Source organism: Triticum urartu, chromosome 2A, assembly GCF_056163025.1.
Source record: "Triticum urartu cultivar PI428250 chromosome 2A, HENAU_Tu73, whole genome shotgun sequence".
NCBI lineage: Eukaryota > Viridiplantae > Streptophyta > Magnoliopsida > Poales > Poaceae > Triticum > Triticum urartu.
Genome location: NC_141874.1, coordinates 171284108 through 171300272, shown reverse-complemented (window position 1 = coordinate 171300272; position 16165 = coordinate 171284108). Strand labels below are relative to the sequence as shown.

The 16165-nt window shown below is 49.5% G+C and overlaps 2 protein-coding genes across 3 annotated transcripts; both read left to right on the top strand.

The window, feature by feature from the left end:
* Positions 1-5487: 5487 nt before the first annotated feature.
* LOC125536403 (adenylyl-sulfate kinase 3-like) lies at positions 5488-10339 on the top strand. Of its 2 annotated transcripts, XM_087543535.1 has the most exons (8): positions 5488-5910; positions 6434-6583; positions 7563-7712; positions 7865-7983; positions 8085-8169; positions 8989-9035; positions 9487-9564; positions 9747-9851. In XM_087543535.1, exons 1-8 carry the CDS (start codon positions 5598-5600, stop codon positions 9849-9851), a joined length of 1047 nt encoding a protein of 348 aa, XP_087399661.1. In that variant the 5' UTR covers positions 5488-5597. The 2 variants fall into 2 exon arrangements, with proteins under 2 accessions (XP_087399661.1, XP_048555573.1); XM_048699616.2 differs by lacking the exons at positions 9487-9564; positions 9747-9851 and adding an exon at positions 9858-10339 and having other exon boundaries at positions 5492-5910.
* Positions 10340-10605: 266 nt separating this feature from the next.
* Positions 10606-11804, top strand: LOC125536404 (uncharacterized). The gene has a single exon (XM_048699617.2). The coding sequence runs from the start codon at positions 11261-11263 to the stop codon at positions 11633-11635; it is 375 nt and encodes a 124-aa protein (XP_048555574.1). The 5' UTR covers positions 10606-11260; the 3' UTR covers positions 11636-11804.
* Positions 11805-16165: the final 4361 nt, after the last annotated feature.

Below are 16165 nucleotides of genomic sequence, written 5' to 3'. Positions count from 1 at the left end.
CAAATCCGATCCGACTAAAGTAGGAGAGACAGACACCCGCCAGCCACCTTATGCAACTAGTGCATGTCAGTCGGTGGAACCAGTCTCACGTAAGAATACGTGTAAGGTCGGTCCGGGCCGCTTCATCCCACGATGCCGCCGAATCAAGATAAGACTAGTAACGGCAAGCATATTGAACAAAATCAACGCCCACAACTACTTTGTGTTCTACTCGTGCATAGAAACTACGCAATAGACCTAGCTCATGATGCCACTGTAGGGGAACGTAGCAGAAATTCAAAAATTTTCCTACGTGTCACCAAGATCTATCTATGAAGAGACCAGCAACGAGGGGAAGGAGAGTGCATCTACGTACCCTTGTAGATCGCTAAGCGGAAGCGTTCAACTGAACGGGGTTGATGGAGTCGTACTCGTCGTGATTCAAATCACCGATGATCCTAGTGCCGAACGGACGGCACCTCCGCGTTCAACACACGTACGGAACGGAGACGTCTCCCATGCCTTGATCCAGCAAGGAGGAGGGAGAGGTTGATGGAGATCCAGCAGCACGACGGCGTGGTGGAAGTAGCGGGATTCCAACAGGGCTTCGCTAAGCGCTGCGGGAGGAGGGAGATGTGTCACGGGAGGGAGAGGGAGGCGCCAGGCCTTAGGTTGGTTTGCTCCTCCTTTTTCCCCACTATATATAGGGCCAAGGGAGAGGGGGAGGCGCAGCCCTTGCCCCTTCCTCCAAGGAAGGGTGCGGCCAAGGGTGGGGAGGAGTCCATCCTCCCCAAGGCACCTCGGAGGTGCCTTCCCCCTTTAGGACTCTCCCCTTTTTCTCTTCTCTTGGCGCATGGGCCTCTTGGGGCTGGTGCCCTTGGCCCATATAGGCCAAGGCACAACCCCTACAGCCCATGTGGCCCCCCGGGGCAGGTGGCCCCACCCGGTGGACCCCCGGGACCCTTCCGGTGGTCCCGGTACAATACCGGTGACCCCGAAACTTGTCCCGATGGCCGAAATAGCACTTCCTATATATAATTCTTTACCTCCGGACCATTCCGGAACTCCTCGTGACGTCCGGGATCTCATCCGGGACTCCGAACAACTTTCGGGTTACCGCATACTAATATCTCTATAACCCTAGCGTCACCGAATCTTAAGTGTGTAGACCCTACGGGTTCGGGAGACATGCAGACATGACCGAGACGTTCTCTGGTCAATAACCAACAGCGGGATCTGGATACCCATGTTGGCTCCCACATGTTCCACGATGATCTCATCGGATGAACCACGATGTCAAGGACTTAATCAATCCCGTATTCAATTCCCTTTGTCTATCGGTATGTTACTTGCCCGAGATTCGATCGTCGGTATACCGATACCTTGTTCAATCTCGTTACCGGCAAGTCTCTTTACTCGTTCCGTAACACATCATCCCGTGATCAACTCCTTGGTCACATTGCGCATATGATGATGTCCTACCGAGTGGGCCCAGAGATACCTCTCCGCTTACACGGAGTGACAAATCCCAGTCTCGATTCGTGCCAACCCAACAGACACTTTCGGAGATACCTGTAATGCACCTTTATAGTCACCCAGTTACGTTGTGACGTTTGATACACCCAAAGCATTCCTACGGTATCCGGGAGTTGCACAATCTCATGGTCTAAGGAAATGATACTTGACATTAGAAAAGCTTTAGCATACGAACTACACGATCTTTGTGCTAGGCTTAGGATTGGGTCTTGTCCATCACATCATTCTCCTAATGATGTGATCCCATTATCAACGACATTCAATGTCCATGGTTAGGAAACCGTAACCATCTATTGATCAACGAGCTAGTCAACTAGAGGCTCACTAGGAACATGGTGTTGTCTATGTATCCACACATGTATCTGAGTTTCCTATCAATACAATTATAGCATGGATAATAAACGATTATCATGAACAAGGAAATATAATAATAACCAATTTATTATTGCCTCTAGGGCATATTTCCAACACTTCCTTCCCTCTTCAGTTGGGCACATCTGTCAGCAAGAACATAGAGTTCTGCCACATCTTTCACCTTGTTCATTGCCAGTTCTTCGCGCATCTTGCGGTTACGCACGTTCTGATGGAACGCGCTGATGATGGCGGCAGGGTGAACATCAGGGATATTGTACTGTACCCGGCTGAACCTCTGTATATACTTGCGCAGACTCTCGCCTCCCTTCTGGGGAATGACATGCAGGTCGCTTGCTTGGCCAAGGGCTTGGTGACCTCCAGTAAAGGCGCCCACAAACTCATGGAACAAATCCGATCAGAAGGAAATAGAGTCTACCGGCAAGTGCATCAACCACAACATGGCGTTGGGTTTAAGAGCCAATGGAAAGTAATTCGCAAGAAATCGTCACGGGCTCCGGCGGCTTGCATCGCGATGGTGTAGATGCTGAGGAACTCAGACGGGTGAGTCTTACCGTTGTACTTTTCGCCAACGTCAGGTTTGAAGGCGCGATGAGTGGGCCACTGGAACTGCCACAGCTCACGGGTAAAAGCCGGACAACCTACCTCGTAAGGTAGGCCTCCAGGGCTCTCCGGGGCCGGGTGGTTCACAGCAGGCCCTGCTCGCCTGTCTGACTGGTGGCGCGCTCCGCGCCGGCGCTCGATAGTGGTTCGAGCGTCTTCATGGGTTCATTCCTGAAGAACTTGGCGCTGGTCACAGTGGGTCCGCGGGTCAGACGATGCTATGGAGATGTCGTCGCCCGCGACGTCGCGACGAGCTACCAGATGGGGAAGAGGTGAATGCACCGTGGTCGCGGCGTCGCCTGCTTTTCCGCCACTGGTCCGTGGGACTCCATCGGAGCGTCGACCCGGGGGCCCCACAGGACTTGGTTCGTCTTTGTTGGCCACTGCAACAAGGCTTCGGATAGTAGCTCTCCATTCGTCGAGTTTCCCCGTAGTGGGAGGAAAGTCGAGGAGCAACTGCGCGCGCTAGGGCCTCTGCTGGCGTCGGTGGCAGCGAAACTTGCACGGATCGCGACGCGCTTCGACTTCTGACCATGTCAGAAGGAGCTCTATCACGACCCCGCGGTCGCATGCCGTTTTCACCAGCGCCTCGGCGAGTGGGCAGGTCTTCTACGTCCCGGGAGTGGCGTTCGGGGCTCTTCCCGCGGCGACGCCCGGGATCTTCGACATGATTACGCCGTTCGTCGCGCGCTGCCTGGGAGGAGCGCGCTGTTGGCGCTGGCGTGGGAGTCTTGGAGGCCCTTGCGTCGCCTTCGGGCAGGGCGGCGATGACCCTGGAAGGCCCCGCTCCACCCGCGAAGGGCTTGGCTCCGCCTTTGGATTTGGTGACGTGTGGCCCGTTACCAGGCGCACAAACATCGCCGCCTCCCAAACTCCGGCTGCTGGGATGGTGTTGGTGTTCGCGAGCAGCGCCCCGGGTCCTTTCTGCGACCGGTCCGCTGCTCGCCCGCGTCGGGACGGGCTGTCCGGCTTCCGACTGGCCAACCGCCACCGTCGTCTTCTTCTTGGGCGCCATGATGATGAAGAAGCGCCGAACTAACTGCTAAAGCCGATTCTCACAACTGCGTTCCCCTACCTGGCGCGCCAGAGATGTCGGTGGGAACGACACCTATGGGATCACAAGAATCCCTACTGTGGTTAGCGGGGCGCGGGGTCGTGAGAAGAGCGGATTAAACAGATAGCACACGGTTCATTTATCCAGGTTCGGGCCGCGAGGATGCGTAAAACCCTACTCCTGCTTTGGTGGATTGTATATCTGTGTTCTTGAGCTAGCTATGGGGCGTGAGGAGCTCCAAAAAGCCGAATCCTTCCTCTGGTCACCTCGGGCCTCCTTTTATAGAAAAAAGGGGTTGCCACAGTGGCACACAGGAGGTGGAAAGGGTACAGTGATGCGAGGTTATCCCTCGCATTACATGACAAGGCGCATGTAATGCGTCTTGCTTAGGTGTCCTTGCTTTATCGGGGACGGGGGAGAAACCTGTCTCGTCCGTCGTCGCTCCTTCTTGTGTCGACACGCGCCCTGGCCAGCGACGCCTGAGATGCCATGTAGGTAGGCAGGCAGCTGAGGTGGCGCAGTGGTGGATCTTCACGAAGATCTGCATGCCGCCACGCGGGTGCCTGCCCAGCTGGTTGGATCGGCAACTGCATGCATGCGGTGGTGGAGGTTTAGTCGGCGTGGGCCTGATGGTGGCCCTGCGGGTGTCCTCGGCAAGGGCCTTGCCGGGGCCCCGACAAGGGTCTTGCCGAGGCGCCTGCTGTCATCCCCGGCAAGGCGCTTGCCGGGGGCCTTGTGGTCTTCCTTGGCTGGGATCCCGCCAAGGGTTGTCGTCTCCTTAGTGCGTATCTGATCTTGAATGTCTTCACAAAGATCTGCATGCCGCCACGGGGATGTCTCCTGAATCCTTGCCCTTTGGGGGCAGTGGACTCCAAGGGTGATTTGCTCTGTAGGCGCGGGACGAGTCGCCGCGGCAAGGGTCTTGCCGGGGCTGCTAGAACTGTCTCCCGGCAAGGATCTTGCCGGGGGAGTCCGCTTCGTCCCCTTTGCTCTTCGTGGTCTTGGCCTTGGCGTCGTTCTAGTTCTCTTGAGTTTCGGTCTTACCCTGGCTCACCTCCCTTGCCTTGCTTGGTGTGGTGGTATCCGCGGCTCAGACTGCCCGTGCACAGTTATAGGGGTACAAAAAGTGTCCCCCTCTTTTTGTACACCGACAAGGTCCGCCCTCGTTTAAGTTTTTTCTCCGACGAAGTGCACTACCGCCCCCCACTATACCTGGCCAAAACTTGGGCCGGGCCTAGCCAAGCTCGAGTAAAAAAACCAGGCCCGAGTCCGGCCCGACTGGCCATCAAGCCTAGTTTTTAGGCCCAAGCCCGACCCGAACACATAAAAGCCCGATGGGCCTCGGGCCGGGCCTCTTCAGGAAATTGCAAAAACAACGGGCCCAAGCCCGACCCGGCCTTCGAGCTTAAAATCTAGGCCCGAGCCCGGCCCGGGAGCAGCGTCGGGCCAGGCCGGGTCGGGCTTTTTCGGGCCGAGCTTCCCATGGCCAGGACTACCCCTCACCACCGCCGTCCATCACTGCCCTCACCCTAAACCCTAAGATAGATACTGGGGTAGCCCTCCGGCGATCCCCTTCATTCTCTTTCCTTACCTCCGCCTCACTCCGGCCATCTCTCAAAAATCGACAGACCTATTTAAAAATCAGTCGATTGACATTTAGCTAAACTGAAAACAGAATGCTGGTGATCACTGAATGCATGGCACAGTACTAGCTGGTGGCCGGTGCCAAATTTTCCGCATGAAAAGTGTAAATTATGGTCGGCCGCCGCATGGTACGCTCACGAATTGTTTTTGCGGGAAACGCATGCAACCGCAGGAGGAATCGATGCCGTGTTTCAGAGCCGGAAACCTTTGTTGACCGGTCAAACACGATGGCTCTCCTCCGTTGCATGATGCACCAAGACGCACTCACACACCAGGTTCACTTGCTAACACGCTTTGCAGCGGCACCAGTTCCTCAGAATTCGCCGCCCAAAATAGCAAGTAATCCGATTCCTGGCCCAAAGCATTTCCAGAAAACAAAAAGGCGCGGCGTAACCATCACTCTTCGCCGATGGAGGCAGCGGCAGCAGCAGCGCCACGCCCGCGCGCCACTGGCTGCCTCACCGCCTCCACCGCAGGCCCGCAGCGCGCGAGCCGCTGGTGCCCTCGCCAACCGCGCGCCGCCTCTTCTTCCTCCTCCTCCTCCTCCTCCTCTTCAAGCGGCGGAAGCCCGGCGGATCTAGGGTTGCTCCGCCCGCGCCTCCGCGTCTCGCCCTCCTCCGCGGGGAGGATAGCAGGCGGGGCGCCGCCGGTCCGAGCCCGGGACTCCCGCGCCGAATGCGCGGGCGGCCGGTCGAGCGCGGAGCACGTCGGGGTCAGCCTAGGCACGTACCGTTCCTCTCTTTCTCCTTTCCGCTCCTTGGGCAATTTGATTGATGATCCGCTCCAATGCGGTTGCTGCCTGGTGATCGGGGAGCCTGGCCGCGTGAAATCTTAGTCCCATTTCGGCCGGGTCTTCGCGGGAATTCTGGATCGGCGGGGGCGTCGCTGTTTTAGGGGCGGTTACCGCGCTGGAAATGTTTATTTTCCATGCTTATAATTCGGGTTCGGGCCTTGAATCGGGGTGGTCTGCCGGCATATAGCACCTAGTGGAATTGTTTTCTATTGAAATCTTGACCTGGGCTTAGAATGCACAATCCTCTTCCCTTGTTACATCGCTGACTGGTAGCTGACTTCTCATGGAGCTTAAGGAAGAATTGCTTCTACTTTTTTTTTCTTTAAATGAGAATTGCTTCTACTTTATGACATTGAATGAGTATTTCTGTTTAGCCTTCTTTTGTCTGTAAGACCATTTATATCTTTATTGTGCCTTTACTCATTGTCGTGTTAATGACTGTAATCGTGTAGAAGGCGAGAACAGAGTTTTGGAGATGTCGTCAACTGTGCCCAAGTCATCAAATATCTTCTGGCATGATTGCCCAGTGGGCAAGACTGACCGGCAAAATCTACTGAAGCAGAAAGGGTGTGTTGTTTGGATTACAGGCCTTAGTGGTTCAGGTAATTCAAGATTACCTGGATTTATTGTGACTGTGCTTCATGTAATGCGGGTCCATTTTTTTAAATTATTCAAGTACGGGTCATTCAACTACTCCCTCCGTTCCTAAATATTTGTCTTTCTAGACATTTCAAATGACTACTACATACGGATGTATGTAGACATATTTTAGAGTGTAGATTCACTCATTTTGCTTCGTATGTAGTCACTTGTTGAAATGCCTAGAAAGACAAGTATTTAGGAACGGAGGGAGTACATCTTTTTGCCTACAGACTAGTACAACCTCCGTCCCAAAATTCTTGTCTTAGATTTGTCTAGATACGGATGTATCTAGTGTAACTAGATACATCCGTATCTAGACAAATCTAAGACAAGAATTTTGGGACGGAGGGAGTATATCTTTACTTCAGATTAATCATTTCAGCTTGACACAATGAATTAAGGCCAAAAGGGGTCAATTCTAGGACTCTTCATAATTTAGCTGTCAAAAATTTCATATAGTTATTGTTCACTCCATCTTTATAGGTTACATCATACTCCCTCCATCCCGAATTACTTGTCTTAGATTTGTCTAGGTACGGATGTATCTAGACACGTTTTAGCGTTAGATACATCCGTATCTAGACAAATCAAGACAAGTAATTTGGGGCGGAGGTAATATTCAAGTATCAAATTGATCACAAAATAACTTCCAAGTGGTGAAAGGGCAACTCTTAAAATTGTCAAGAGTACAATAAGCGAATATTAATATATTATGCTATCTATGTGGCTGATGTTCATCATGCTTGTTGGTGTTTCATTTGTTTTTCACCAATGTCTAACAATGCAGTAAATCAGAACTCTGTTATTTGAAGAGACAACTCGCCAACTAAAAATTTATAATAATGTAGCTTTTATTCTCGATGTAAACTTCTTTTATTTTACTGATGCTTTGTTAGTTCCTTTATCTAATTTTATATTGCTATACTTCACCTTGTCAAGGTAAAAGTACCTTGGCATGCACATTAGGTCGAGAGCTCCATACAAGAGGGAAGCTTGCGTATGTTCTTGATGGCGATAACTTAAGACATGGTCTTAACAAGGATCTTGGCTTCGCAGCTGAAGATCGTGCTGAAAATATACGCAGAGTTGGCAAGTATCTCCTGAACACAGAACTGTATTTGTAGATCTAACAAACTTCTCGTGAAGATAAAAAATTGTCAACAGAAAAACCATGCTTTTGTTATTATCTTTTACTGTTCACCCATTTGCACTTACATTTTGTTTCAACTATTTTTGAGCAGGTGAGGTTGCAAAGCTATTTGCAGATGCAGGTCTAGTGTGCATTGCTAGTTTTATATCTCCGTATAGGAGAGACCGAGAGTCTTGTCGTGCACTGTTGTCAGACGGTAGTTTTATTGAAGTAAGGGATTCTTCTTATTTTACCTTCATCTCTATTGAAATTAGCTTCCTACTGGGTTTTTGTCATAACTGCTGAACAAACTCTCGTGAACTTTTTTGCAGGTTTTCTTGAACATGTCCTTGGAATTGTGTGAAGCAAGGGATCCGAAGGGCCTTTATAAGCTTGCTCGTGCAGGAAAAATAAAGGGTGAGATTATCATATAATCTTTGATGTCCAAGCTGACAATAATCGATTGGTGCTTCACTCTTCAGTTTAGCTAAAAAAATCCTGTTTTTTTATAATCAAACTTGTAATTACACTAACCAAACTATGCATATTTCGGGAAAGCAAAACAGGATAGGAAAAATACCGCACTCAGTCATTCTACAAGCCTTGAAATCGTCAATTCTGTGAGGATTGTGATTTGTAATTGCAAGCTCGCAGCCATGCTTAGATGTGTTGGTGCACATACTATGTAGATTAATATTTCCATTGTGTAATGGTGTTGCGTATGATCATCGTGCAATCACCGTTTGTAGGCAAGGTTCTGTCTCTAACTGCACAACTAGCCATTGCCATCGGAACATCAAAGTTGCCTCAAACTATCTGATTTTCTCGTATTTTAATTGATATATGTGTTGTGAGTTTCTAGGAGCTCCATCACATTCAAGTTCTTTTTGTCTAATGCTTAGGACAAGAACAGTTGAACTGGTCTTTGTGACAACTATTAAACATCTTTTTTGGTGTGTGTGTGTGCATTTGTAAGTTGGGTTAGGCGGTTATCTAGTTGGAAATGGAAAATGTAAGGGAAATAATAAGTCTGAAACCCTCTTTTGCCTTCTATACTTCTGTGTAAGTTTTTGCAGTGAAATAAGTTCCCATGTGGGTACTTATTTTCACTTTGTTGCCTCTGTTTGACCATTCTCCGCAAATAATCTTGCAATAATTTTTTTGGCCCGTCTTGCTAAACCTTGTGTGGTGCACTCATCCTTCAAGCCTTCAAGCTCTAATTTTGTCTTTCTGCAGGGTTTACTGGTATTGATGACCCATATGAAGCGCCATTAAATTGCGAGGTACATCATCATATCATACTCCCTCCATCCGGAAATACTTGTCATAAAAATGGATACAAATGGATGTATCTAGAACTAAAATACATCTAGATACATTCATTCCTTGGACAAGTATTTCCGGACGGAGGGAGTACATGCTAAGTGCTATCATTTTCGCATGGTCAAGTGTGCATTATTTAAGGTGTTAATGTGATTGCTTCTGCCGTCATGTATTTAGTACTTGGCTCACTGATATTCTAGCCTAAAATGATTGAATTGGGAAACTAGAGCACGCTTCATCATCTTTTAAACATAATCAAGAGCGCATGCTTAACATGCTAAAGAGAGTGGTGAAGAGAATTGTCAATATGCTCGATACTTGAGGACAGTACTAGAGGGTACATGTTTGATATGGTTAATTACCAAGTACAGTGGTTAAATGCATAGGTTGATCTTTACTGTGAATTTACAGCCGCAGGAGACACTGGAAACAGGCTTTCGCCCCGCTTTATATATAAAGCAACATCAGAACAAAGTACACGGTGGTGAGGTGACCCCATACAACACCGATCCTGAAATATAACCGGATCACGCACAACGCAACCGAAAAAGAACATAGGAAGAACTAAGTACAACGCTGCTCTACGCCCTAACACACCCCGCAGGAGACACTTAAATTCATATAATTCCTAGTAGTTATGTTTAACAATAATAATATTTAATACAGCTAAGCCGCTTGTAAGAAGTTGTCATGATGTCTTCGGATGCTCTTTCCTGCCGTTGACAAGCAGTTGCCAGTTTTGTCCTTCACCTAGAAGCATGAAGCCTTTGCTTTGATTGCAGATTGAGATCAAGGAAGTGGATGGCGTGTGCCCTTCACCATCCGACATGGCGGCACAAGTGATTACTTATCTCGAGGACAAAGGCTTTCTGCACGAGTAGACCGTGACGGAAGCCATGAGCCTGTTGTCATGCTAGAGGGTATTTCCACCAGATTAGCGGCGCGGCAGAATAAGTCAAGCGCTGGCAGTGTTTTTTTGCCGTGCTTGTTCAGATTTATGTGTTTAATTGTGTGCGTTGATCTGTCTACTCGTAGTTTCTGTGTTTGTTAACTTCTGTTAGCTGCGCCAGGAAAATGTAGTGTGTAAATTGCAATGGCATCCAGAGCAGGGTAGTAGGAGTTTGTTGCTTGCTAATTTATTCGCCCTGCAACTTGTGCTGTTTCCTGGTTGTTGCGATGAGGTACAAGAGTGTTATGCTGACCATTTCAATTTCCAATTATTGAGAGCCGTCTGCCTTGTTGCTTGCAGCACATACCAAAACAATTGTATTAGGAGTACGTTCTTGCATTATCCGAAGCGAATGCTAACTCGAACTAATAAATAAGTGACAGGAAGCGCATATCCTGAAATGTTTATCTGGTCAATGAAGGCCGGTCGTCCATCTCGCAATGCCAGGACACAAAGACAATACAATTCACCTTTCCCTCACGAGAAAAAAAAGGATGATACAGTTCAGCAGGCCACGGAATACGATGGGCGCTCGCATGGAATATGTGGATCCGCACACGGGTTGCACAGACCCTGGAATGGTAAACTGATGAGCAGCCAATTCTTAACTCGCGACATTGGAACGCCGGCTACGGCAAAATGGTTATGGCTGAGCGGGCCACGACGTGTGACTTCTTTACCGGGTCAATCCTTCTCCGTCTCCGTCTCCGTCTCCGTACGTGAACCTTTCACGACGGCTACGGCACTTGGCCACAGCATGCTCCACCGTACGAAGAGACGACCGACCGGACCATACACGCGTTCTGTACACTTTGCTTGCACCCGTGCGGGTGCGACACAAACCACAACCATTCAAAACACAGACCCAGGACGCGGAAAAACCAACGAAACATCCTCGGCGCAGGCCGCGCGCCCGCCGGCGGAAGCGACGAGTCGACGACGACCGCGCCGGCACGTACTCACAAACCCACCCCCGCCGGCCGGAACCACCCGCGCCTTCCCTGCCGCTGACGCCCTCCCAACGCAATGACCTCCCTGACATATATAAACCCCCCCCGCGCGCGCTCCCTTCCACGCCACCACTTCGCGCGCCCAGCTTCTCCCCTCTCCTTCCTCTCCCCTCCCTCCGCACTCCACGCAAACCAGAGCCCGCGCACGCAACCGGCCGACGGCGCCAAACAAAACGGCACGCGACGCTCAGCGAGGGCCGCGAGGAAGCAATAGCAGAGGGACCGGATGGTGTTCAGCGGCGCGTGGCTGGCGGCGGCGGCGCGGGTGCCGGCGGAGCTGTGCCAGGGCCCGCCGCGGCCGGGGCAGCGGCGGCGGCTGCGGGCCGACGAGGTGCTGCGCGCGCTGCTCACGCCGCCCGCGCGGGAGCTGGAGCGCCTGGCCGACTGCCTCTACGTCTTCTTCTGCCTGCCGCTGCCGGAGCCGGACCAGTACTACGTGCCGGCGTCCGGGCGCGGCGGCTGGGTGGCGCGCCGGCCGCCCGGCGCCGTGCTGTACAGCTACCGGCGGTCCCTCTCGCTCTCCTCCGACGGCGGCTCGTCGTCGTCCACGTGGATGGGCGGCTCCGACGAGGAGGGGCTGTTGTATTACTCGGACGACTAGGAAAGCAGCCGTGATGTGCATGTGTACTAGCGATCGTCGTGTCGGGCTTGTGTTAGCTAGGCGGTGCTGCCGTTTTGTCCGTTCCATTCTTTGTAGCAACTGTATAAACGCTGTACATATTGGTTTGGTTGGTTGGATTCAGCGAGAAATCAAGACGGTTTTTCGCATTTGGATTCTTTGGTTTGATGAAACACTGTATAACAGATGGAAATTATGCCCGTTAGGGCAAAAAGAAACAAAGTTGTAAACGAAGAACGTTTCTTCTCCTGTCCTTGTCATGGTATATACAAAATCATGCTACTAATCGGGAGATAACTATTTTTTTAGACAAAACCGGGAGATAACCTGATGTGTTGAAGTCTTCTTTCTCCTGCATTTACCGGCGGCGTGTTGTGAGGATAGCTCCACCTCGGCGAAACAAACTTTCTTCAACCCATGAACTTGTAGAAACAACACCCGATAACTCATCGCTGCAGACCAAAAAAATGAAACAAATCGCCGCCCCAAAGAAGGCAATGCTGATAAATGCCTGTCAAAACTCTGAATACAAAGAAAGCTGGCCGAATCTAGATGGATCCATTTGAAAACCGGCGGGACATTGGAAACCTAAACCTAGACTCGAAGACTCACTAAAGAAAGCATGGGAAAAAAATCACACATGTCGTTACACGACGGGTAGGGGTCCAATGTTGAGCTTGTCGCTGTCCAGGACCATGCACCGATTACCTCTTTTCCAATGACCTAGCCAGGTTGGGCCACCGTTGACTATTGTCGCGCTGGATCACCAACTCAGTCGCCGAGCACTACCTGGAGAAGATTGTCACTCGAGCACACATCTTCTTCGCCATCCAACAAAAAGCCCTCCAACTCCTCCACAAACATGTCGCCTCGATCTGGACCTCCCCACCGACTCTAGCGCCGGCACCGCATGTGATTTTCCTGGCAACGCGCCCTAGCAGCGGCAAGAGGGGGTGTAGATGGGACGACAACTAGGTTTTTGGTCATCTGGATGGTGCAAGGCGCATCTAGACTTCTTTTCTCGACGACAAGGTGAGCCTAGACATTTTTTTTTTGATGGCAAGGCGAGTCTAGACTAACACATGAAAAATGTGATTATTTAGATCTATTAATAAGATGCACACAAATACACAAAAGTAAAAGAAGTGACCAGATCCATGGACCATCTAACAAAGATGTACACAAGCACTGAGATGAGACGAAGGATGATGTCTCATTGCCCCTTCCTCATTGAAGCCGGGCAAATCTTACTATAGTTGACAATCAAAAATCGTCATGCTAAGACCTGATGAGCCGGAGAGGCAGAGCGGCACCTGTCGATGATGGAAAAAATGCAGATAAGAATTCGAAAAGACCATACCTTCAAACAGACTAACAACCACGAGTGTCCAAATCCAAGCAGATCTACTGGAGATCAACGTCTGCCAAATCCAAAATAGATCTGTTGGACACCAAATTCAAATGGAATTATCGAAGATGAATGCCGAATGGATCCAAACAGATTAAAGAATAAAGCTGGCATGACGAAAGCAAAATCCATTGTAGACATACCTCCATGTACCCTCCGCCTCCACTGGAATGGGGCTAAGGCACAGAAACACATTATTCTGGCTCTCAAACCACAAAAGGAAAAAAGCTTATGCAACATTCTCTCAAGCGACATACTCCCTCCGTCCAGAAATACTTGTCATCGAAATGAATAAAAGGTGATGTATCTAGACATATTTTAGTTCTAGATACATCCCTTTTTGTCTATTTTAATGACAAGTATTTTCGGACGGAGGGAGTACCTTAGAAAGAAAACGAAAAAAATGCTGGAAGCCCAAAACTTCGTTGTTATTCGTCGTCTCGTGACCACGACTTTTAAAACTCATTGTTGAGACCTTGTCGGTGGTAAGAAATGCCATCGTCTGGCCCTACCATGCCATCTTGTTCCCCAAAAAACAATGGTGTGCCTCAGTGGCGGAGCTTGACTGCGATGTTTGGGGCGCAAAAGGAAAGGTGTGCATGTTTTTTTGAAGGGGGGGGGGGGGTAATCAGAAATTTTCTTCTAACTGCGCCCCTCCCAAAAATAATCTTCAGGAATTTGCCATGGGCTGGGGGGGGGGGAGGGCACAACCACCTCAGGAATGCATGCCCATGGTGTGCCTGCACTACTGTGATGCCCGGATAATTAAGCAACAGTAATCCCCTGCTAATGATGCCATGTTACCACTATTACTGTTGCTAATCTCACGTTGATCCAAATCTGGTTCAATTCAAATTCAAAATCAAGTCAAACAATTAAAGTTTCCAAATGTCAAAACTAAAAAAAGTACAAACTATGGCAAATAAATCATAAGTAATAATGGTGGAGAAACCACATTTTTATAGAATGTTTAAATACACTAAGCTAATTAAAACAGTAGCTAAAACCATTAGTTAACTGCCTTTTGTATTGTATATAATACTAAACTATTTTATTTTGGGACCAAACTTTTGGTGGCATTGTCTAATTTTGCAATGTGAATTATGGGGACAAGTTTCCTATTTTACTAAACCTACTTGCTATTTAAGATAAGCACAAAACATAACAAATAAAAAGAAACAGAAAAAGAAAAAGGAAAACTAAAAAAGAGGAAATAGTAACTAACCTAACCTACTGGGCACTTGGCCCACCTAGCAAAGCTCACGGCCCAGCCCACCTCCATCTCCCTCCACCTCCCGCTACAGGAGGCGGGGGGAAGCGTGGCGGCCATCCTGGCCTCCCTGGCCGGCGATGCCGCCGTGGCACCCATCCCATGGCCCCCTCTGAGGTTAAGAGCAACCCCGTGGCCCCTCCCCCGAACCCTAGCTCTCTCTGTTTTCTTCCTCTTCCCCTCCCTCGTTCGATCCCATCCCTGCCCGAGTTCGGCCGTCGCCAAGTCGTCATCGTCCCCGCGACCACCGTCGTCCCTGCACCCCGCCAAGGAGTCTAGGAGCTCCACAGTGTTCTTCTACCTCATCTATGGCCACCCGTTCGAGCTCGACGGCTCTGCATCGTGCGGATCGAGCTCTTCTTCCACCTTCGGCCACCGCGGCCTCACCGTCGATCCGCGCCACCTCGTCAACCCCGACCCCGAACGAGCTCACCATCGTCTTCCTCTCGGTGAGCTGCACCGGTTCCCCTTTTCCCCCCTTCGATTTCGTCGCCATAGACTGTCACACCACCGCGCCCCAGCTCCTGGTTGCCGCCCCCCCGTGGCCGTTGATAGGTCTCCAACGTATCTATATTTTTTTATTGTTCCATGCTATTATATTATCTGTTTTGGATGTTTAATGGGCTTATTTATACACTTTTATATTATTTTTGGGACTAACCTACTAACCCAAGGCCCAGTGCAAATTGCTGTTTTTTGCCTATTTCAGTGTTTCGCAGAAAAGGAATCTCAAACGGAATGAAACCTTCAGGAGAGTTATTTTTGGAACAAACGTGATCCAGGGGACTTGGAGTAGACGTCAAGAAAGAAGCGAAGCGGCCACGAGGCAGGGAGGCGCGCCTGCCCCCCTGGGCGCGCCCCCACCCTCGTGAGCCCCTCACAGCTCCACCGACCTACTTCTTCCTCATATATATATCGATATACCCCGAAAATATCCAGGAGCACCATGAAACCCTATTTCCACCGCCGCAACCTTCTGTACCCAAGAGATCCCATCTTGGGGCCTTTTCTAGAGCTCCATCGGAGGGGGAATCGATCACGGAGGGCTTCTACATCAACACCATAACCTCTCCGATGATGTGTGAGTAGTTTACCACAGACCTTCAGGTCCATAGTTATTAGCTAGATGGCTTCTTCTCTCTCTTTGGATCTCAATACAATGTTCTCCTCGATCTTCTTGGAGATCTATTTGATGTAATTCTTTTTGCGATGTGTTTGTCGAGATCTGATGAATTGTGGGTTTATGATCAAGTTTATCTATGAACAATATTTGATTCTTCTCTGAAATCTTTTATGTATGATTGGTTATCTTTGCAAGTCTCTTCGAATTATCAGTTTGGTTTGGCCTACTAGATTGATCTTTCTTGCAATGGAAGAAGTGCTTAGCTTTGGGTTCAATCTTGCGGTGTCCTTTCCCAGTGACAGCAGGGGCAGCAAGGCACGTATTGTATTGTTGCCATTGAGGATAAAAGGATGGGGTTTATATCATATTGCATGAGTTTATCCCTCTACATGATGCCATCTTGCCTAATGCGTTACTCTGTTCTTATGAACTTAATACTCTAGATGCATGCTGGATAGCGGTCGATGTGTGGAGTAATAGTAGTAGATGCAAAATCATTTCGGTCTACTTGTCGCGAACGTGATGCCTATATACATGATCATGCCTAGATATTCTCATAATTATGCACTTTTCTATCAATTGCTCGACAGTAATTTGTTCACCCACCATAATACTTATGCTATCTTGAGAGAAGCCACTAGTGAAACCTATGGCCCCCGGGTCTATCTTTTATCATATAAGTTTCCAATCTATTTTACTTTGCAATCTTTA

Coding starts and splice junctions, on each gene's coding strand:
- LOC125536403 (XM_087543535.1), top strand. CDS start 5,598: ATGGAGGCAGCGGCAGCAGCAGCGCCACGCCCGCGCGCCACTGGCTGC. Junction 8,170..8,988: donor TCGTGCAGGAAAAATAAAGG/GTGAGATTATCA, acceptor GTCTTTCTGCAG/GGTTTACTGGTATTGATGAC. Junction 9,036..9,486: donor AAGCGCCATTAAATTGCGAG/GTACATCATCAT, acceptor GTGAATTTACAG/CCGCAGGAGACACTGGAAAC.
- LOC125536404 (XM_048699617.2), top strand. CDS start 11,261: ATGGTGTTCAGCGGCGCGTGGCTGGCGGCGGCGGCGCGGGTGCCGGCG.